The 23,889-nt window shown below is 49.8% G+C and overlaps 1 protein-coding gene across 8 annotated transcripts in view; it reads right to left on the bottom strand.

Moving 5' to 3' along the window:
- Positions 1 to 277: 277 nt before the first annotated feature.
- LDB3 (LIM domain binding 3) overlaps positions 278 to 23,889 on the bottom strand; it is a 64,242-nt gene continuing 40,630 nt past the window's right edge. For all 8 annotated transcript variants that reach the window (XM_081158500.1, XM_081158496.1, XM_081158499.1 and 5 more), the window contains 5 exons: positions 18,879 to 19,440; positions 17,612 to 17,792; positions 16,965 to 17,085; positions 8,358 to 8,473; positions 278 to 3,572 (listed from right to left, as the gene is read on the bottom strand). In XM_081158500.1, coding sequence (XP_081014626.1) covers positions 3,483 to 3,572; positions 8,358 to 8,473; positions 16,965 to 17,085; positions 17,612 to 17,792; positions 18,879 to 19,440 — 1,070 coding nt within the window. In that variant the 3' untranslated portion in view covers positions 278 to 3,482. The remainder of the gene's footprint in view (positions 3,573 to 8,357; positions 8,474 to 16,964; positions 17,086 to 17,611; positions 17,793 to 18,878; positions 19,441 to 23,889) is intronic.

Genomic DNA, 23,889 nt, shown 5'->3' with positions numbered 1-23,889 from the left:
TATGAAATATTTAATCACCAAGTAGCTAAATAAATAAACTTTTCCAAAAGAAAGGCCACGCCTAGCCTTCTGCATACCACTTACCTGGCACTTGGCTGGCGCAGTGTGTTCTTCACGTAGGAACTGCCTCTGGCCACACAGAGGCCAGCACTGCAACTGACTTGTATTGTTTTTCCTCCACAGGGAATTCTGTTTTGTCTCGAACTTTTATTTGTGCCAAATAGGGAAAAAAAACCTTCTTTTGGTGTCTCATAAAAACACTGTACACAGAAAACTGTATTTGCAGTCTTTTTTGGAGTTTTATTTTGCTAAAAAGTAGAATTCACATGGGCAGAAAAAAGAAAAACATGCCAACTATTTTTGTGCACACCTCTAACACACATTTTCCACTTCTGAAATCTTAAAATTAAAAAAGAAATCTCACAGCAAAAGTATGCGGGTTGAAAAGTTAACATTAGAAAACTGAGATTCCTAAAAAAAAAAAAAAAAAAAAAAAGGGCAAAGCTAGGTTCCTAACACCAACACTGCAAGTATAAGTCACTCCGCTGCAAAAAGTCAGTGCTTACAAATGTTAAATAAATGTCAACAATAAGGAGACAGGAAACGCAGATCCAAAGCATACTCCCCAGCATGAACTATTAAAAATTGTGTTTGGTGTTGTAGGCCATCCAAGGTGTTAACTAGAAATAGATACAACCTTAACCCTGACACTACACCAAACTTTCAAACATGGAGGAAACCATATTCAAAACTACCTCCTTTCCTTGCTACCTTAAAAAACTTTTTATGTTTGCTTTGTGTTTTGGTAAACAAAAGAGTCCCTCAGAATCTACACCAGCTCTGAGATGTAGAAAAACTGACTCAATAAATGACTAAGAAGCTCTCCTTTAAGATATTTCACTTTTCCTTTTAATGATCACATGTATGTGTGAGTGAGTGTGTAAACCCTTTTAAAAGATATTTTTGGAAACTTAACTCTAGGAAACTCTTTCCTTTCCTCAAGACCAGTCCCTGATAATTTTAATTGTTTTGTTTTGTTTTGTTTTAGAGAAAGCCTGCCTAGAGCCTTTCTGTATGTCTGCAACTTCTTGTCCCTGTACATTTGAACTTTCCAAAAATAACAGAATGCTCCAAGGTACTTGTTTGCAGCTCCTGAAAAACCTGCAGGCACTCCCCACAGAGTTTACTCTGCCTAGGGCTTCCTACTCCCTTTCTCACAGCACCAAGCTAAATAAGGGCCCCGTGGCAGGAGCACCTTATGTCCCTCCTGGTGCTCCCTGGGAGACACTGGTGGTTTTACCCTTGGAATGAAACCCAGGCTTCCTGCTAGGGACACATCTACCTGCTCTCTCTCCCTTGGGGAGAAGGGACATGTTCAGGTAAAAGGCAGTCCCTGGAAGCTCAGTGCCCAGAAAAAAACATGTTCTGATGCTTCTCAGAAAAGACTTCAGGTGTGCAAATAGAAAACCCAAAACAGGAGTGAGCAGAGGAGGAGGAGTGCGTTGGGAGAGTGCCTGAGTATTGTGCTCAAGTGGGAAACATCCACCCAAACTGCTCACTTCAGTGCACATCCAATGAGCATAACAGTGTTTCCTAAAAGGGAGAGGCCAGGGACCATTTCCAACCTCAGGAACTACAGCTTCTCTCTTTATCCCCAAACAGCTTCAAATGCCTACTTAACGCAAACTATTACTAATATTTTAAAGAAGTTTAAAGGTCCAAGTCTATTTTAATAAATACTTAAATAATTGCTTCATCAACCCAGCTCATACATTTTCAAAATATTGGCCAAAATGGCAAACGAGTATGGATCAGTCCATCTTTTCCTTCCAGCAGTCAGCACAGTGGTGCATAACCAGTGAGGTGCGTCTGCAGGGGCACGGGGAGAGGGTGCTGATCCGTCTGCAGGAGCACGGGGAGAGGGTGCTGATCCGTCTGCAGGAGCACGGGGAGAGGGTGCTGATCCGTCTGCAGGGGCACGGGGAGAGGGTGCTGATCCGTCTGCAGGAGCACGGGGAGAGGGTGCTGATCCGTCTGCAGGAGCAGGGGGAGAGGGTGCTGCTCCGTCTGCAGGAGCACGGGGAGAGGGTGCTGCTCCGTCTGCAGGAGCAGGGGGAGAGGGTGCTGATCCGTCTGCAGGAGCAGGGGGAGAGGGTGCTGATGCGTCTGCAGGGGCACGGGGAGAGGGTGCTGATGCGTCTGCAGGGGCACGGGGAGAGGGTGCTGATCCGTCTGCAGGAGCAGGGGGAGAGGGTGCTGATCCGTCTGCAGGAGCAGGGGGAGAGGGTGCTGATCCGTCTGCAGGAGCAGGGGGAGAGGGTGCTGATCCGTCTGCAGGAGCAGGGGGAGAGGGTGCTGATCCGTCTGCAGGAGCAGGGGGAGAGGGTGCTGATCCGTCTGCAGGAGCACGGGGAGAGGGTGCTGATTCAGGGGTGGCCTTGTCCACCCCTGCGTTCTGAGGCTGGCAGAGTGTGAGGCTCCTCTTCCCCACCCAGGGTTGGGCATGTTCTCAGCCCATTTGCTACCCTGTTTCAGGCACTGTCTCTCTCTTCCACAGGCCCCAGCCTGCTGGGGGCAGGGCTGCCAAGGAAAACATCATAAGAGAGCATAGGACCGGGAGTGAAAGACTTGTACGTGACTGGGCATTCACGCTCAAGAACCTCACAAAGCAAAACAAAGGCCAGACAGAACCCAGAGCCGTTTTTAAATCTCCACACACAGCAAAACAAAACTGGAAAAACCCCATTTCACTTTCCTGTCTCAATTCAAACAGGAGCCAGCCCTTCTGGACATCGGTGTTGCCGACTGGGAGAGCGGAGCCCTCAGCAGCGTGAGCCAGAGCCTTCCTGCAGCTGGCCCGTTGCCCCTCGGCTCCCAGAAGACATCGTCTGCATGTCTGGCTCCCCTTAGAAGGGTCAAGTTTGTTCGGTCTGAAGTCTGATGCTGAGGGACAGCTCCATGACACCCGTCACGGAACAACACTTCCTTTTTTGGTGAGGAAAGCCCAGTCGGTCTGAGCTAACAATCTCTCAGCTCTGGCTCTAAAAATACCCAGCAGCGCGAACTGTTTGGCACTTTATTCTGTTTGCCAGGAGGGCTCTAAACTCCACAGAATGCTGCCAGTTCTCAGCAACTGCCCGCTCTGCCCCCGCTCTCAAGGCCTCGGGAAGTGTATCACTTTGGGAAAGTTACTTTTTGTTTCTCACTTTTGAGTTCTTGGAGCTCTCTCCTAAAGATCTGAAGTACAATTCCAGTCTTGGATTAGTTACTAGCTTGGTTTAGGGATCTTCATTTGGATTCTAGTCTGAACTATGCAAATACACAATCTGTGTACAGAAGAAAGGACTAAAACTATACTTCAGAAGAGCTCAGTTGCTTCCAGTCTTCCCCCTTTCCTCCGAAAAGAAACACCAGCCTTCTTGAAGCCTCGGTCGCCAGAGGCAGGGGCAGCTCCCGCCGGTACGCAGCAGACGCCAGGCTCCCTACACGTTGATGGCGTGTGCGTGCTTCTTGCACAGGGGTTTGTCCTTCTTGGAGTAGAACGGCTGCCCCTCCAGATTCACATGGCAGACCTGGAGAGAAGACAGACCAGGGTGACGGCGCGCCGGGCCGCAGGCCGGGCGCAGGGGCGCGCGAGCGGGCTCCGCCACCCCTTCAGGGAAAGCGCCCTCACGGCCGCGTGCAGATGGGCAGCAGGCAGCAGCCCCTCTCCCACGGAAAAGTTGGCAACGGAAGCCAGCTAGACGAGTTAAACTATAAAACTGAAGACTTCCAAAGAGGAGCGTGGAACAAAACTCAAATTAAATTAAATTAATGGAACAGAGAAATATACATGATGAAGACCAACTGAAACTATCCAAAAGTTAACAAGAAACCCATACAAGTTCCTAAGTCGGTATCGACAAGATGATTAACATCTAAAGAAATACCGTTAGTAAACTAACAAACACATCAGAAAATTACCCTCACTCATAATTAAAGGAAAAAGAAAACCTCCATAATACCACTAGAGAATTATTAATTTAGTAAAATAAAAAATCAAACGAAGCAAAAAACCCTCAATAGCTTGTCACCTTTAACCTTATATAACTATAGCCAGAAAGTGAAAAAAGGTAATCAGAAGTCAGCAGTGCCAAGGGGATCAGGCCTACTGTGCGCTGCTCGGCACACGGGAATGCTCGGTCTCCTGCAGGGGCTGTGGCCGTGCAGAGGCGCCCTGGAGATGTGCCTGCCCTGCACCCCAGTGGCCCCGCTCTGGATAAGTGTATCTTGCAAAAACTATTGCACAGACAAGAAAGCAACGTGTGCTCAACTAAAAACTGAAAACCACTAATATTTCTCTCAATAGGGAGATGATTAAATAAATATTTACGGTACATTTTTCCAATGGAATGCCACCATGAAAAAGATAAATCGAATATGGAAAAGTGAATGCAGGGAAATATTATATGAAAAAAGGCAAAATGATATTTTCCCAAGATGGCAACATATGAGTACAGTTTGAAGATGGAGACGTCACTGGAAGAAGGGAGCTAAGTAGTTCTTGGTGAGGTCTGTGGGTCAAGCAGGATGCCAGACACTCTATGTACATGATCTCATTTAATCCTCACAAAAACTTTATGGGATAGGTACGACTTTCCCCCTTTCATAATGGAAAAACTGAGGCTCGGAGCATCCAAGTGTCTTGTTTAAGTCACAGACCTAGTAAGCAGTAGAGCTGGGAACCCATGTCTAGATCTGCAAGATTCCAATTCTAAGCTCGTTTTCCCCACAGGCCACAGCAGAGAGGTGCTGTTTATTTGAAATTGTTCTGGATTCACAAACTTGTGTAGAAGTAGCCCACCAAGTTTTTTAGACTACCAATATATAGGCTGGCCCTGCGTGGGCAATAATGCCAATGTGTCAGAGAGGCTGGGATTGGCCCCAGCCTCAGAGAGGGCCATGAGGACCCCTAACAGGGAGTAGAATTGGGGGCCACCTCCAGGACACTAACACTGGATGAAGGAGTTCCCATGTATGGGGAGACACAAAGATGGAGAGAGCAACCTATTGAGATGATCTTGGGTCAGTGAGCATGTGTCCACTCCAACAGAGTTGGAGAGAAAAGTGGCATCATGGTGGTCGCATGTGCAAAGCCCTGATGGCCAGTTGAGGATGTTATACTTGGGGTCACACATACCTGCCAGTGGGCTCTGGGAGACAGCGACCTGAAAGTGTCTGAAAACATCCCAGGTAGATACAATCAGTTTAGTGTAACCAGGCTCTTATGGTGGCCTCAAGCTGATGATGACAACTTGGAGCCAAGTCCAAGAAGGTGGCACTCAAAATACAACTGGGGATAGGTTTCATGGGAGACAGAAAGGCAGCTGTGACAGTGCTGATTGCTTGTGAGAACTCTGGGATGAGTCAGGCTGGACAGGGTACTGAGAGGACTGAAGACCAAAGAGTGAGGAAGGGCCCAGAGCCTCAAATGTGGCTCACTAATAAGGTGAGACTGATGACAGGAACTGTCTTAGAGAGGTTGTGCTCAGTGTCTTGGGCCAGGAGACTGCAGGCAGGATGCAAGGTGGCTTCCTGGTGGAGGCGGCCCCCAGCCTACTCAGCACAGGGGCATGGCACAGATGTCCACCTCTCCAGCTCCGTGGTTTAGGAGCATCAGGGCCTGGCTGGGAAGGAGTGGTGACCATGGACAGTGCTGACTACAGAGTAGAAGGCCGTGAAATGGGCCAGGGGCAGCAGCCCTTAGGACTGCTCACAGAACTTATGCCAGCGTCCCTTCCTGACACCCATCCATGCAGGTGGAGGAAGGGCTAGAAACCAACTAAACTTGGAGGAAAAAAGGGGCCAGTAAGATATCTTTCCCCCAGTAAGGTAGGATCCAAACCCTTTTCCTGGAACTCAAGCTCCGAAGGCAGCCAGGAGTTGAACCCTCACCCTAACCCACACTGCCTTTCTAAGCCTTCATTTTATGTGCTTGGACTTTAGAGGTGCTCTCTTGTTCTGTTCTTTAGTTGCTTGTACATTAGCTTTGTTTTCCTTTCAAGATTCACAATTCCTTGAGTGGAGTTGTGCTCCCAGAACTTGGTAATTTGAAAAGGATGTGCTCTCCTGAGATATGGCTGCTGGGAAAACAGCCTGTCAGCTGGAAGAGCTAATCCTGACCTTCCTTTCTTACTAGTGTTGTTTTAAGTTATAGGAAAAAATATACGCTCGTAAAAAGTGACTTGAAAATATAAAGTGATAAAAAGAGAACCAAAAGAAGCCCTCAAAGTTTTCTAAGATTGTATTGTTTTCCAAAAATTAAAACTATGTTTCACTTGGATATATCCTAACAGGACAGTGACTGCCACACAGGGCTAATTTGGGGGAGGGCGTAATGATTCTCCAAAGGATGGGCCTGCCTGGCTTCTTTGGGTGGATCCTTTGGGCAGTGCTATGGGTCTCTCATACTTGACTAGAACTTGTTTGCAATCTCAGCCTCAACAACCCTAAGCTTTACTGCTTCTTCTGGTCTCCCTCTGGGACTTGTGCTATCATGATTCTCAGCCAAACACAGTAGGCTTGAGGGAGCAGACCCATGCTCACCTTTGCCATGATTCCCTCTCCATGCGACACAGACCTCTCATCAGCCTGCCTTGGGAGAACAGGCCTTCTGTGCCACTGTTTCCCTGGACCTTCTCCAAGTCTCTTCGATTCTTCTAGAAGTTGGGTAATCAGACTTGCAGGCAGCATCTTAGGATCAGACAAGCCATGGCTTGAATGTAAGGGTCAGAGAGCCATGTTCTGTGCCTTGCTGAGCTGTGGCTCTGTCCCTCTTTGGAGTGGAGGCCCTGATGTATTTAAAGGACTATAAAAGGCAACTAGAGAATCTGTTCAAAGACCTGGAAAATCAGTGTTATGGACTGAATTGTGTGCCCCCACAAATTCATATGTTGAAGTCCCAACCCCCAGTACTTCCAGCTCACCAAGCGTAGGGATCCAACAGTGATCTCATTTGGAAACAGGGTCTTTGCAGAGGTCATTAAGACGTGGGTAAAGAAGAGGTCATACTGGAGTGAGGTGGGCCCTTAATCCAATATGACCTGTGTCTTTATAAGAGGAGAGGCACACAGAGACAGACAAACACAGAGGAGAATGCCATGTGATGACAGACACACAGAGGGCAAAGTCATGTGGTGATGGAGTCGGAGACTGAGGTTATGCAGTTAGAAGCCAAGAAATACTGAGGACTGCAGGCAAACACCGGGAGCGAGGGGCGAGAGCATGGCCCTGCTGACACCTTGAATTTGGACCTCTAACCCCCAGAACTGTGACAGGACACACTTCTGCTGGCTAAGCCATTTGTTATGGTACTTCGTGATGGCAGACCTAGCAGACAACTACAGAGTGAATTCAGTGCACCCACCAATGGGGGGGGGGCAGTATAGAAAGAAATTGTAAAACCTGAAATGTATTGCAGTCAACTTTATGACTTCGGTTATCCTATGTCATAAGTCTACAAAATTCTTCAAGTTTAAACTATACAGATCTTTCATACATTCCCAAAATTGACCCTGATCAGCTCTGGTAAAAAGAAAAAGAAGAAGAGAGAATAGTAGCAGTAGGACATTAATTTTCCCAAATTACGTGTAGTCGATGACAGACTGTCATCATGGGGCTTACAGGGATGGCTGCTTCCTAACTCTAACGCAGTATCTAAATGTCAGCAGGCTCACTGCCGTGTCCCCTCCCCAACCCAAAGCCCTCGGAAGGGAAATGCCAATCTCTCATGGTAAAAATGACCTGGTTGTTTAGCAGAAATAAATTGCACATGGTCAGTAGTTAATCTAGGGCTTATCTCCTGGCAACTACATATCAAGAACAAGACCATTTAGGAAAATGAAATGACATTCAGTCCTACTTTCTAAAGGTTGTAGCAAAAGAAACTTTATCTCAGCTTTTCATAGGATTAGTCAATAGCTCCAATCTTGTGTTCCTGGTGAAAATTTAGGGGAAACCCTTGAATCATTTCATCGTACCTAAAACAACTTATAACCATAGGAAGCCATCTACCTCTCTTCAAATCCGAGCATCATTTCCTGCTCCCACCTACTAAGAATGATGCTAGCAAGGCGGGTCCTGGGACTCTGCTGTCCTTAATGAAATGGAGAGTAATAAAGCCATACCACTCAATAAAAATTATTAGTAATAAAACTTTGTTCAACTGTGGCATATCAAGGCATCATGGTGTTTGCCAGCTTTTAAAAACAATCGGAATATTAGAATGCCAGAGTTTAAAAGGATAGTGTTGGTCATCTGGCCCACTTGGTCCCTCCTGCCCCTTCTCAGAAAGTCAGAACCCCAGGCTAAAAACATACTGCACAAATGAAGCAGGTGTCATGCCAGGTGTGTCCCAGAGCTTCGATAAACTTGTCACCAGCCTCCACAGGGAAATCGCAGCCGTGACACTTGGTGCTGAACAGATTGATGTAGTCTGAAATGAAAGGCAGGGTGAGGCACAGCATCCAGGCAGGCCAGGAGGCGCGTCCTGGCCCTATCGACCCAATGCCAGGACAGCCCCCCAGAGCACTGGGCCAGCGGAGTGGGTGAAACCCAATTGGTTACTTGTCATCTTGCAGACAAAGTACTCAGTCACATTTTTCCCCCTTTCCTGATAAGAGCTGGTATTGTGCAGGTTCAGGCTCAGTCACCACCCTTTGCCTGTTTGACTTGTAAACACTTTCTCAAACTCTCATTAACTTTCTGCAGGATAATCTCCCCTGTCTCTGTCACCTCTTATAGCCCAAACAGACCAATCACAAAAAAAGAGAAAAAACCGTATTTCTCAGCAACTATGCTTATTTTGGAAGAACGAGAGCCGTTAACATTTTTAATAGTTATGGACTGCTCTTTGCTTGGTCATTCTTCTGTTATTGGCATTTGTTTTAATAACAAAGTTTCACTACTGGAGACAATAATTGAGCTACTTTGTTGGGACGTGTCCCCCAGCCAAAGAGATAATAATAGCAAATGTTATTTTATAATGCGTTAGAGTTTACCAAGCACTCTCACAGAGATGATATTACTTACTAGTGTCTCAATGTCAAGGTCTTTGTACTCCCAGCACAGTGCCTGGCACACATGTGTGTTGAATGAATGAGTGAATGGATGAATCAAGGAATCAGTAAATCAATGAATGAAATTAACCTTTGCAACATCCCTCGAAGATTGGACTATCATTGTTTTTCTGTTTTGTTTCATTTTATTTCGTGGCTGAGGAAACTGAGGATCAAAGAGGGGAAGGGCCTCGCCAGAGTCACAGGCTGAGTCATGGGCCAGGTCCTGTGCGCTCCACCACAGGAGCTGTCCCCTGGGTCCCAGGGACAGCAGTTCTCCTGCACTTGCTGCAGGCCCTTCCAGGTTCTCTAGAAGAGCTCGGTGACTTTACAAAGCCTTCATTTCCTCAGCAGCGTACTTGTCTCCACAGCTCTGCCGCAGGTGGCTTCCCCTGGCCGTGGTTTCCTGCTCAAATCTCCTGTGGACAGGAGCCTGCTCACTGTCTTGGGCCACATGCTGACAGGCAGAGTGCCATGGGGGTTATGAGTTTGGGTTCTAAAGAAAGAAAGAGCTGGGTTCAAATCCCAGCTCTATTAAAGAATTGTTCAAAACTGAGGCAGGCTGCCTGGCTTCTCGATGCCTCAACTTTCTCATCTATGTAATGGGAATAACTATAGTACCCAACTCATGGAGTTGTTATACAGAATAAATAAGATACTGTACGTGAAGTACTTGGCACAAATCCTCAGAAAGTTGGCTCTTATTTTGAATGTCTATGAATGATGGAAGAAAGGAAGGGAACTGATTCGTGTGCCATGTGTCAACCCACTACTAGTGCTTTTCTATGTGTCCTGTTTAATCTTCACAGCAGCTCTGCAAACAAGTATGATTCCCATTTTAAAGACAAGGAAACCGGAGGTAGAGGCTCCCCCTCGCTCGTAGTGAGGAGCCTGACGGACTCCAAATTTGTGATCCTCTTTCCAGGACTTCATGCTGTCTCGTGATCTACTTGCCATAGGGCTTGGATAAGTTACATCTCTTGCATATTTTTCCGATGTATGGTTTCCCTTTTCGGGTTTAATTATAGTTTGACATGTAAATGCTTTTACATATATCGCAGTCTGTGAACCTTGTTTCTGACCAAATACTTAATTTCTTCAGTAGGCAGAAATCTATCACCGCACCAGAGCTAAGAAAATGCTATTCTGCTCCCTTTAGGAAGCCACAGCAGGCTTGTGGTTCACTGTGCTCTGCAGGAAGTTATCAGTATGGGATGAGAAACAGGGCCCTATACCCAACTCCTGACTTCTCTCTTCTTGCTCCCAGTCAATCTCCAGATGCCCTGGGCTCTCCCCACCTCCATGCCTCCGTGTGAACCAGGACCGGGGCTTGGAAAACCCTCCTCACTTTGTCTACTTGAACCTCTGCAGTCCTTTGGGCCAACCTTCCTTCTGGGAAGTCGTCATCTCCATCCTCACCAGGAGATATGAGATGGCCTTCTAGAGGGCTTCTCCTGGGCTTCCCCTCCCATTCATTCATCCATCCATTCATCTCTTCGCTGTCCACTTATGTACTGACACATCATAAGGTGGTGGGTCTACTTGAGGTGTTTGAAGGCAGAGGCCCCTCCTCTATATTTAGCATCTTGCACAGGAACTGGTACACATTTGCTAGATAAATGGTTCCAAAAAACATTATTAAATAGTAATTCCTTCTCCTGTTGTGAAGCCTATGGTTTTTCACAGATTAAGCTCTTAAAATGGCTTGATTTTATTTCTAGAATGTCTAGTCTCTCCTATAGATTGACTGATCTGTTTTAAACTTAATTCTCTATTGACTTGGAGAATTGCCACTTTGCTTTAAAATTTGGTAGCACAGACCTGAACCTAATACATTTTTTAAAAGCTGATGTTTTCCTCACCTATTCTACAAAAGGAGAACACAGTCCACATTGAATTAGTTTGCACATGGCCTTTCTCACCGGAAGCATAATCTAGTTCCTCATTTATTTCTTCCTTCCTTTATGTCTCCAATTAGGTCGTTACAATTTTCTTCAACTAACTCTCGTCTGCCCTAAGTTGAATTCATACCCTATATTTAATGGGTTTTATTGCTATTGTAAAAGGTCTGTGTTGAAAAAGGGCTTAGTGCTTTGCCAGAACAGTGGTTCTCAAATGTTAGACTCACCTGGAGGGTTTATTATTAAAACACAGATTGCTGTCCCCCTCAGAGTTTCTGATGCAACAGATCTGGGGTGGGGCTGGAAGATCTGCATTTCTAACAGGCTCCCTGGCGACCTTCAAGTTGCTGGCCCTGGGACTACGCATGGATTCCCAAACCTAACTGCATATAAAAATCACCTGGGGGGTACCCCATGAAATTCTGCTTCTGGAGGTTTAACAATCTATCTTCTCTATCTCTTTAAAGTTCCCCCAGGTGGCTGTGATGCCCTGCCAGGCCCGGGCAGTGCTCAGGTGCTGACCAATCTGGGGGGGGGGCAGGGAGCAGGGGGGCGGGGAGCAGGGGGGCTGACCCTCGCACCTGTCTTCCTCCTGAGCAAGATGTCCTGTATGAAAATGTCAGCTCATCATCTCAGCCAACTGAAATCTTTCTGTATCTGGATCCTATCACTCTGTGCCTTCTTCCAAGTTGTTAATAAAAATGATGACAAAGTACCACAATGAGATACCACATCACACTCATTAGGATGGTTGCTAGCAAAAAAAATCAGAAAATAACAAGAGTGGGAAAAATGCAGAGAAATTAGAACTTGTGCACTATTGGTGGGATGTAAAATGGGGCAACTGCTATGGAAAACAGGATGTTTCTTCCAAAAGTAAAAAATAGAACTACCATATGACCCAGCAGGTCTCCCTCTAGGCATAGACCCAAAAGAACTGAAAGCACATCCGTGTTCAGAGCAGTTCTGCTCACAATAGTCAAAAAGTGACAGCACCCCACATGTCCATCAGTCCTCCTGAGGGGCTCACTATGGAGAGGGGCAGCGGTGATGGTGGAAATCCATCATTCTTTCGAAAACTTGAGACATAAACTATGGCTCATCACAAATTATTAAAGATCTAATGCTTTTAGTTGATTAAAATAGCAATTCACATTGGAACAACAACACTTTCTTAATTACCAATAATCGCCGTATGTTCATAAGAAAGGAAAAGAGAGGGGTTATCTTCTCCCTTTTAGATATGGACACTGAGGCACAGAGTTACTAAGTCATTCAGTTAACTTCAGAGCTGGAAAGAGAATTTACCAGAATATAAGAACCCAGGAAATTGTTTTTATAACTTACGGTGGAGGGGGGTTTCCATTTCATTTTGCTTCTCCGTGAGAAATGAAACATTTTCTCTTTCCTCCTGCTAAAGTGAACTAACTTGTGTTCCTCTTTCCCCTCAAATGTGCTCCTCAGTCACTGCTGCTCTGTTCATCTACAAAATCAGCATGCTTGCTTTCCTTCTTCTACTTAGTACTGATTTTCTATTTCATTGTCTTAACCTTCCTGGTGTGTATGCTGCCTCCTGGAGCCTGCCTCACATCCTTTACTGAAAGAGGCAGGTGTGAGTGACTGAGTGACTGACTGACTGAGTGACTGACTGAGTGACTGACTGAGTGAGTGACTGACTGACTGAGTGACTGAGTGACTGAGTGACTGACTGACTGACTGAGTGACTGACTGAGTGAGTGACTGACTGACTGAGTGACTGAGTGACTGAGTGACTGACTGACTGACTGACTGACTGACTGACTGACTGACTGACTGAGTGACTGACTGACTGAGTGACTGAGTGACTGACTGAGTGACTGACTGAGTGAATGAGTGACTGACTGAGTGAGTGACTGAGTGAGTGACTGAGTGAGTGACTGACTGAGTGACTGACTGAGTGACTGACTGACTGACTGAGTGACTGACTGAGTGACTGACTGACTGACTGAGTGACTGACTGAGTGAATGAGTGACTGACTGAGTGAGTGACTGAGTGACTGACTGACTGACTGAGTGACTGACTGAGTGACTGACTGACTGACTGACTGACTGACTGAGTGAATGAGTGACTGATTGAGTGAGTGACTGAGTGAGTGACTGAGTGAGTGACTGACTGAGTGACTGACTGACTGACTGACTGACTGAGTGACTGAGTGACTGACTGAGTGAATGAGTGACTGACTGAGTGAGTGACTGAGTGACTGACTGACTGACTGAGTGACTGACTGAGTGACTGACTGACTGACTGACTGAGTGACTGACTGAGTGACTGACTGAGTGACTGACTGACTGAGTGACTGACTGACTGAGTGACTGACTGAGTGACTGACTGACTGACTGACTGACTGAGTGAGTGACTGAGTGACTGACTGACTGACTGACTGACTGACTGAGTGACTGACTGAGTGACTGACTGAGTGACTGACTGAGTGAGTGACTGACTGACTGAGTGACTGACTGACTGAGTGACTGACTGAGTGAGTGACTGAGTGACTGACTGACTGACTGAGTGACTGACTGAGTGACTGACTGAGTGACTGACTGACTGACTGAGTGACTGACTGAGTGACTGACTGACTGACTGAGTGACTGACTGAGTGACTGAGTGAGTGACTGACTGACTGAGTGACTGACTGACTGAGTGACTGACTGACTGACTGACTGACTGAGTAAGTGAGTGACTGACTGAGTGACTGACTGAATGACTGAGTGAATGAGTGACTGACTGAGTGAGTGACTGAGTGACTGACTGACTGACTGAGTGACTGACTGAGTGACTGACTGACTGACTGAGTGACTGACTGACTGAGTGACTGAGTGACTGACTGACTGACTGACTGAGTGACTGACTGACTGAGTGACTGAGTGACTGACTGAGTGACTGACTGAGTGACTGACTGAGTGACTGAGTGAGTGACTGACTGAGTGACTGAGTGACTGACTGACTGACTGAGTGACTGACTGAGTGACTGACTGACTGACTGACTGAGTGACTGAGTGAGTGACTGACTGACTGAGTGACTGACTGAGTGACTGACTGAGTGACTGACTGACTGACTGAGTAAGTGAGTGACTGACTGAGTGACTGACTGAATGACTGAGTGAATGAGTGACTGAGTGAGTGACTGAGTGACTGACTGACTGACTGAGTGACTGAGTGACTGACTGACTGACTGAGTGACTGACTGACTGAGTGACTGAGTGACTGACTGACTGACTGACTGAGTGACTGACTGACTGAGTGACTGACTGAGTGACTGACTGAGTGACTGACTGAGTGAGTGACTGAGTGAGTGACTGACTGACTGACTGACTGACTGAGTGACTGACTGAGTGAGTGACTGACTGACTGACTGACTGAGTGACTGACTGACTGACTGACTGAGTGACTGACTGAGTGACTGACTGAGTGACTGACTGACTGACTGAGTGACTGACTGAGTGAGTGACTGAGTGACTGAGTGACTGAGTGACTGAGTGACTGAGTGACTGACTGACTGACTGACTGAGTGACTGACTGACTGAGTGACTGACTGAGTGAGTGACTGAGTGACTGAGTGACTGAGTGACTGAGTGACTGAGTGACTGACTGACTGACTGACTGAGTGACTGACTGACTGAGTGACTGACTGACTGACTGACTGACTGAGTGACTGACTGAGTGACTGACTGAGTGACTGACTGACTGACTGACTGACTGACTGAGTGACTGACTGAGTGACTGAGTGACTGACTGACTGACTGAGTGACTGACTGACTGACTGACTGACTGAGTGACTGACTGAGTGACTGACTGAGTGACTGACTGAGTGACTGACTGAGTGAGTGACTGAGTGACTGAGTGACTGAGTGACTGAGTGACTGACTGACTGACTGACTGAGTGACTGACTGACTGAGTGACTGACTGAGTGAGTGACTGAGTGACTGAGTGACTGAGTGACTGAGTGACTGACTGACTGAGTGACTGACTGACTGAGTGACTGACTGACTGACTGACTGACTGAGTGACTGACTGAGTGACTGACTGACTGACTGACTGACTGAGTGACTGACTGAGTGACTGACTGAGTGACTGACTGACTGACTGACTGAGTGACTGACTGAGTGAATGATTGACTGACTGAGTGAGTGACTGAGTGAGTGACTGACTGAGTGACTGACTGACTGACTGAGTGACTGACTGACTGACTGACTGACTGACTGAGTGACTGACTGAGTGAATGAGTGACTGACTGAGTGACTGAGTGAGTGACTGACTGAGTGACTGACTGACTGACTGAGTGACTGACTGAGTGACTGACTGAGTGACTGACTGAGTGACTGAGTGAGTGACTGACTGACTGAGTGACTGACTGAGTGACTGACTGACTGACTGACTGAGTAAGTGAGTGACTGACTGAGTGACTGACTGAATGACTGAGTGAATGAGTGACTGACTGAGTGAGTGACTGAGTGACTGACTGACTGACTGAGTGACTGACTGAGTGACTGACTGACTGACTGACTGACTGACTGAGTGACTGACTGAGTGACTGAGTGAGTGACTGACTGACTGACTGACTGAGTAAGTGAGTGACTGACTGAGTGACTGACTGAATGACTGAGTGAATGAGTGACTGACTGAGTGAGTGACTGAGTGACTGACTGACTGACTGAGTGACTGACTGAGTGACTGACTGACTGACTGACTGACTGACTGACTGAGTGACTGACTGACTGAGTGACTGACTGACTGACTGACTGAGTGACTGACTGACTGAGTGACTGACTGAGTGACTGACTGACTGAGTGACTGACTGAGTGACTGACTGAGTGAATGAGTGACTGACTGAGTGACTGACTGAGTGACTGACTGAGTGAATGAGTGACTGACTGAGTGACTGACTGACTGAGTGACTGACTGAGTGACTGACTGAGTGAATGAGTGACTGACTGAGTGACTGACTGAGTGACTGACTGAGTGACTGACTGACTGAGTGACTGACTGACTGACTGACTGACTGAGTGACTGACTGAGTGACTGACTGACTGAGTGACTGAGTGACTGACTGAGTGAATGAGTGACTGACTGACTGAGTGACTGACTGACTGACTGACTGACTGAGTGACTGACTGACTGAGTGACTGACTGACTGAGTGACTGAGTGACTGACTGACTGACTGACTGACTGAGTGACTGACTAAGTGACTGACTGAGTGAATGAGTGACTGACTGAGTGACTGAGTGACTGACTGACTGACTGAGTGACTGACTGAGTGACTGACTGACTGACTGACTGAGTGACTGAGTGAGTGACTGACTGAGTGAGTGACTGACTGACTGAGTGACTGACTGACTGAGTGACTGACTGACTGACTGAGTGACTGACTGAGTGAGTGAGTGACTGACTGAGTGACTGACTGAGTGACTGACTGACTGAGTGACTGACTGACTGAGTGACTAACTGACTGAGTGACTGAGTGACTGACTGAGTGAGTGAGTGACTAACTGACCGAGTGCCTGACTGACTGACTGAGTGACTGAGTGTCCAGCATAAAGTCCAGATCCACAGCCTTTTCACACTGGACTTTGCGGTCTCAAAATCAAAACCACCTGATGGGCTTCCCAAGCTGCTCCAAGATGTCAACTTGTGATCCACATAGTTGGTGCAGGGAAGGGAGCAGAGAGGCTGAATGTGTAAAAAACAAGGCCCTTTGCCCCCCAACCCCTTCAACCTCCCACCTCAGCAAAGGAAAGCTGCAACCCAATGGGCAGGGGACATCGGTCAGTAAGCTTCCTTGGTGTAACACTGGCATGATTCTACCCCTTGGAGCCTCCTGATGGGTCCATGTGACTGGATCGAGGTGGGAGCTCCCTGTGCCTGCCCCTTCTCCCAGATGGGGTGAGGGAATGGGTGGTGGGGCGCCTCTCCAGCACAGCAGCACTACCTTTCTCACAGTAGGGCTCCCCATCTTCCATGTGGAAGAGGCTGTTCCCGAAGGGCTTCTTGCAGGCTGCACAGATGAAGCAAGTGGTGTGCCAGGTCTGTTTCAGGGCGTGCATCACTTCCTGAGGGAAAGAGCTCAATTCAGGACAGGCAGGTCCAGGGTGGGGGCAGCATCCCATCTGGGAGCAGGGCAGGAGGGCCCAGGAAGAGGCCTCGGGTGCGCCAAGGAAAGGCCCCCAAAGGAGGGGTCCCTACTCACGTAGCGCGTGCTGGGTGCCAGGTTCTGCGTGTGCTTATGTAACTGTGATGCTTAACATTCCTGTCAAACCTGGGAGGGAGGTACTGCTTGTTACTGCTGTTTCCCCAAAGGGGTGTCCAGGGTCAAGGCTACGTGCGGGTGCATGGCAAGGTCAAGGCTTGCTTTGCAGAAGCTCCAGCACCACTTCACGCTGTGTAGCCCCGGCATGTAATCCTCTCCCTGCAAGTTCACTTGCTCCCTAGTTCATTGGTGGCAAACCAACTTCCTTCCAGAACAGAAATGGAGCTGCCCTCTCTCTGTTAGTAGCAACTTCTTGGCCTTCTTAGGGGATGGGAAGAGACTGGTTGGGGAAAAGACAAGGCCTGAGGAGAAGGATGCTGCCCACTTACCCCCATGATTTTGGTGTTGCACTTGGCACAGATTGGGGCAAAGAACTGCTCATAACAGCGCTCGCAGTAGACGTTGTTCTGCTCCTCCACAAAGCACACGTCTGCCAGGGAGGACTTGCAGTAAGCACAGTTGAACTCCTCTGGGTGCCAGGAGCGGCCCATGGCTACCAGAAAGGGGCCCCTGGGAAGCAGAGAACAGCACCTACTAAGGCAGCCCCCAAAACTTGAGACCAGATAGTTTGAGACCCCAAGAATGCTTTGTGTGTGTTATTTTGGGGCGGGTAAACATCACGGAGTAGCCATTCTGTTGACTACTGATAATTACAATAAGAAGAGCAGTGATGATGGTGCTGATGTCTGGCATTTATTAAGCACTTACCCTGTGCTAGTCAAGAAGAAACTTGTATTTATTAGTTAATTCTCACAGCAATCCTATGAAGTAGGATTGATACCCATTTTCAGATAAAGAAACTGAGGCACAAGAGGCTAAGCTGTTCAAGGCCATAAGGGCTAGTATGGTGGACCCAGGACACAAACCTGGGGAGTCTAGCTCCACATTAGTAGTTAGAAGAGTGGAATGGTGAGGAAGTGTTTTATATTTCCATTTTTCTTTCTGAATTTTCTAATTCTCCTCTGAGAATATGTTACTTTATTTTTAAATAAAAATGTATTTTTCATATATATGTAAGCCACCAACCCCCCACCACCCCGAAAACACACACACAAATACTGTAAACACACTATTTTCAAACAAGTACCACCCACCACCCTGGCTTCTGAGCTTGAAATGACTTGTTTCATTACAGTGGTAGATGCTTTGGTGCCCACAAAAGCCCAGAGCAGCACAGGCCTGCCGTGGAGGCCCAGAGGCCCCCCTAAAGGAAAGCTGGGTCAAACCCAGCGCTGTCAGCCGCTTCCAGCATGCCCAACACGCCTGCTGACCACAAGGCCTGCCATTCCCAGAACCTGGCCTTAGCCCAACAGGGGTCCCCGCACCAGGCACCATCCTGGGAGTTTCACCCACTTACTTCATGGTCTCCTCCCAACTCCTCAGGGACCTGGAGTCGCACAAGGATGGAAGCCTAAGCCCAGAGAAGGCCAGACCTGATGCTGACCCGGAGGGACCTGAGGCTGCCCACACGCACATGGCCTTCTCCCTAAACCTGCCCTCCCATTCCCCCGCCCCACCACAGGGTTCAGGCAGTGGGCAAGCCACCTGCACCCCACCCTTCCAGCACCCCAGCACAGGGCCACAGCTGGGTCCTACCGGATGACATTGTTGCAGTGGCCACAGAGTGGAGTCCGGCTGCTGGCTGGGAAGCGCTCTGCCCTCTGGAAGGTGCCCCTGGCAAGGGGGGACACCTGGGAACCTGGAGTGTAGGCAGGGGTCCCTCCAGGCAGGGTCTGCTTGCTGATGGAGGTGCTGCTCTTGCCAGGGGAAAACTTCTGAGAGAAGCTGTCATCTGTCGCCCAAGGAGGGCGGCTGGCAGATTCAGCAGGGCCCCCGCTGTAGGCCGCTGAGGATGCAGGGTTATAGCTTGGGGCAGGCGAGGGGGTATAGGCTGATGCTGGGGAGGGAGAGTAGGTAGGGGCAGGCGAGGGGGTATAGGCTGGTGCTGGGGAGGGGGAGTAGGTAGGGGCAGGCGAGGGGGTATAGGCTGGTGCTGGGGAGGGGGAGTAGGTAGGGGCAGGTGAGGGGGTATTGGCAGGGGCAGGGGAGGGGGTATAGGTGGGGGCAGGCGAGGGGGTGTAGGCAGGGGCAGGGGAGGGCATGTAGGGAGTGGGACTGTAATTGGCCCCCGGGGATGGGCTGTAGGTATTTGCAGGCACTGCAAGCAAAAAAGATCCAAAGAAAATGTGTCAGGAATTCATTTCCCCTAACTTCCCACCCTCTCCCCTGGCCAGAGAAAGGCAACTTGAATATTAGAGCAGGACAATTCCAATTTTTACCAGAGACCCAGGCATGAGCTTTTTCATGCCCCAGATTTGAATTTGCAGCAGGAGCCAAGGGGGCTAAGGAGCATGAGAGCAGAGCCCCCAGGAGCTGGGAGCTGAGCTGGGCCTGGGAAAGGGACTTAGCTATAAATATCTTAGCTGCAGAGCTGGGGCCTGTGGGGCCCTGGCTGCCTAAGGCCTGCAGAAAGCGGGGGGGGGGGGGGGGGGGGGGGGGGGGGGGGGCGGGGAGACAGGTGCTGGGCCAGGTTCCTATTTGGGTCCTCTGGGCCAGGAAGAGGGTGGGAGTGGGTCAGCTTGGCCTTGGCTGGAAGGTGCACTCTGATCTGAGATTCGACATCTGAAATGCCTCCGTTGCATGCATTTGCTGAACCTGGACCTAGTCCAGTCTTTGGGACAAAGCAGATGACAGAGCAGTAGGGTTTCAGGACTAGCTACAATTGTTTTCCAGAAAAACATCTTGGCTTGATTTGTATTGGGGGGAAATTCCATCTTGGTTTGATTAGGGTGGGGGGTCTTGAAGGAGTCACTCAGAGGGAGCCCGGGACAGAGATACTAAGGTGACGCAGCCCAGGTCTAGCTGCCTGTGGGGCACCTGTGCTCTCCCACGTCATTTTGGCAGAAAGTAAGAATGGGTCTGAGGGATAGGAGAGGTTACCCAAGAAGGCAGTGAGTTTACAAGTAGAATGCACTGTTGCCCCTCGGGAACCCTCCTCCAGTCCACTGAGAGCTCAGGCCTTTTCAGGGTGACAGCACAGAGGAGCATTGCAGCTGCTCACCCAGAGCCCTCTGAGGCTGAGCCCTCAAAGCCCCAGTATCTTAGTGCTCTGTTGCCTCCACCATGGAAGCAGCTGGGGCAGAATCAGGTGGTGCAACACCAGCCAACCAGCCAGCCAGCCAGCCTCTGCTTCCAGTGAGGAAGGTTCCAGATGCCTTACCTCAACTCAGTTTGCTCTTATGGAAAGAGGTGCCTTCTCCTACCCTGGGAACATGTCAGGGCAGCCTCCTCCCCATTCCTGAGCCTGGCCTGGGGTGAGGGTGTGGACTGTGCTGAGGGTCCTGAGGCACCCCAGCCAGGCTCCAGCCTAGAAAGTAAGGCCTTTCTCAAGGCTAAAGGCCTTGACCTGGTCTCTGGTCTCTCCCACAGGTTCCCCTGGACCACCTTGTGGCCTGCTGCTCCAATTCTGTACCTTCTACTCCCAGATGACTGGCTGTTTGAAGCTGGGTGTCAGGAAAACCCCTGCACTGGGGGTGGGGAGGGACCAGACCTGTGCTATGGAAAGCTGATGGGTGTAACTCCCACGGCCCTGCCCCGGAGCCATCCTGGAGCCATTCTGTAGCAATGCTAGCTTCATCCACAAGGAATCTTCTCGCTTACTGAGGGGCTGACTAGGCACATACAGATAGTCCTTGTTAGTTCTGTTTACAGTTGAGGTCACTGAGGCTCACAGAGCGTGTAAATGGCAAAGTGAGTCTCCAACACCATTCCTTCTGTCACCCCAAGCTGCCTGTGTAAAGAACACAAGTCTATTCAATAGCTAAGATGTGGAAACAGCCCAAGTGCCCATCAGTAGATGAGTGGATAAAAAAGCTGTGGTGCCCTGGCCAGTTTGGCTCAGTGGTTAGAGTGTTGGCCCGAGGACTGAAAGGTTCGATTCTGGTCAAGGGCACGTACCTCAGTTGCAGGCTTGATCCCTGGCCTTGGTTGGGGTGAGTGTGGGAGGCAACCAACTGATGTGTCTCTCTCACATTGATGTTTCTCTCTGTCTCTTCCCTTCCTTCCACTCTCTCTATAAAATCAATGGAAAAAATATCCTCCGGTGAGGATTAACAACAACAAAAAGCTGCGGTACATTTATACAGTGGAATACTATGCAGCTGTATAAAAGAAGGATCTCTTACCCTATGAGACAGCATGGAGGAACCTGGAGGGTATTCTGCTAAGTGAAATAAGCCAGACAGAGAAAGACAAGTATCACATGATTTCACTTATATGTGGAATCTAATGAAAAAAATAAACTGACAAACAAAATAGAGCCAGAGACATGGAGGCATGAATCAGACTGATGATTCTCAGGGGGAAGGGGATGGGGGTTGGGAAGAGATTAACTAAAAAACATATATGCATATATTCATAACCCATGGATGCAGACAATAGTGGGGTGAAGGCCTGGAAAGGGGACAGGACTGCAGAGGAGGGGATCAATGGGGGGAAAAAGGGGAACACCTGTAATACTCTCAACAATAAAGATAAATAAAATAATAAAAAGAACACAAGTCCAATTTCCATAAAACCTCGGTGTACCATGTAATTGAGGAGTAAATATCAACTGGAGGAGGTCCTGTCCTCTGGCACATAGCAAGGCCTTTAGGAGCACAGCTCTACTATATCCTGGCTGTGTGTCCTTGGGCAAATTCCTTAACATCTCTGGGCCTGAATTTCCTTGTCTAAGAATGGCAATAGTAATTCTTAGTACATTACAGTGTTGTTATGAGGGTTAAGTAGTATGTGTGTCTCTACATGTTAGTGACGATGGTGAGGATTAGTGACTCCTGGGTCTCAGTATCAGCATGAATTGTTAGCTCATCTCACAGTCCCGTGGTCACCTGCGGGAGCCTAGCCCAGGTAGACTGTGGCATGTGGAGGGCTGGAGTGGGAGATGTTACACCCTGAAGTCAGATAACCTGAGACTGAGTCTACCCACCAGGAGTGGAATTCCTGGCATACTTCATGCACTTTGTAAATTTGTGAAGTCCAAATTCAAGGTGTTGTCACTGTACATAGCTCCCAAGTGCCCAGAGTCTCAAAGCGCTGGGGGCAAGGGTGATGGGGGAATGTGTCAGGGAGGGAGTGTGGAGGAAGACGATCTAGCAGAACTTCAGAGCAGCTTAGCTCCTCTGTTATATATAACGGGGTCCTATGCAAGATTTTGTTTCCCCATTTTTGTAAGTGGAGGAATCTCTGCTAAAAGGGATTAAAACAAAAGTCCTAACCCTGTGCTGTCCTGTGCAGCTGTTAAGAGCTTGAAATGAGCTTGTCTGAAGCGAGAAGTGTGATCTGGGTGAAATACATGCCAGAGTTTGAGAGTTAATATAAGAAAAGAATGCAAAATATCTTATTAATCATTTTATATCGGTTATATATTGAAATGATATTGTGAATATACTGAGTTAAATCAAATGTGAAATTAATCTTACCTGCTTCCTTTTACCTTTCTTTAAAATTTGCCCACTAGAAAGAGAGTTTTATTGGGTGCTCTGTGCTAACCAGAGCGGGCGCGCCGAGCCCGCCTCTGTGCCCGCGTCTCAGGGCTCGCTGCGGCCAGGGAGGCGGCTCCTGGTTTCCAGCCCATTGCACGGACGGAACTGAGGCCTGCGGGGCGCAGCGCCCGCCTCTGAGCCGCTGCGCAACCAGCCGCGGGCGAGCGGAGCGCGGGCGCCGCCTGGGCCTCACCGCCCCGGGCGGCAGGACGGCCCTCGCGCCGGGCCCTGGCCAGGTTTCTGCCCGGGAGGCGCCCCTCCCGCCGGGCCCTGGCCGGGTTTCTGCCCGGGAAGCGCCCCTCCCGCCGGCCCTGGCCGGGTTTCTGCCCGGGAGGCGCCCCTCCCGCCGGCCCTGGCCGGGTTTCTGCCCGGGAAGCGCCCCTCCCGCCGGCCCTGGCCGGGTTTCTGCCCCGGGAGGCGCCCCTCCCGCCGGGCCCTGGCCGGGTTTCTGCCCGGGAGGCGCCCCTCCCGCCGGGCCCTGGCCGGGTTTCTGCCCGGGAGGCGCCCCTCCCGCCGGGCCCTGGCCGGGTTTCTGCCCGGGAGGCGCCCCTCCCTCCTCCGGGCCTTCCGCCGCCTCCATCCGCCCTTTCCCAAGCCGCGCAACACGGAGGTCCCGGCAGCCGACGTCAGGCCAGAGTCGGGGCGCAGGCGTGGCCGCCTCCCCGCGCGGGGCTCGCCCCGCGGAGCCGGGGACTTCGCCTCCGTGCGGCGCAGCCCGCAGCCCCGCGCCCCCGGCCCGGGAGGACTCGACGCCCGCCCGGCGCCCCGGCTGCTGCTCCGCCCGCGGGACGGGGCCGGCGTCCCAGCCCGAAGGCGGGCCTCAGCCCCGCGGGCAAGTCCTACAGGCCCCGCCCCGCGGGCCGGGTGTGTAATTAAACGCGGCAGGTCGGGCGGCTCCCCGCGAGCGCCCGCCCACGGGCCCGCGTGGCTCCGGCCCAGGAGCTCCGGGGGCGGCCGCCCAGCCCCGGCGCCAGCGACGAGGTCGGGGCTGCGCACTCGCCTCGGCCCGAGGAGCCCGCGGGAGCCGCGGCCGGGGGGGGGGGGGGGGGGGGGGGGCGCCCCGG

Source organism: Miniopterus schreibersii (assembly GCF_964146895.1).
Source record: "Miniopterus schreibersii genome assembly, chromosome: 14".
Classification (NCBI taxonomy): domain Eukaryota; kingdom Metazoa; phylum Chordata; class Mammalia; order Chiroptera; family Miniopteridae; genus Miniopterus; species Miniopterus schreibersii.
The sequence above is the reverse complement of the archived record's forward strand: the minus strand, read 5'-3'. Positions and strand labels throughout refer to the sequence as shown.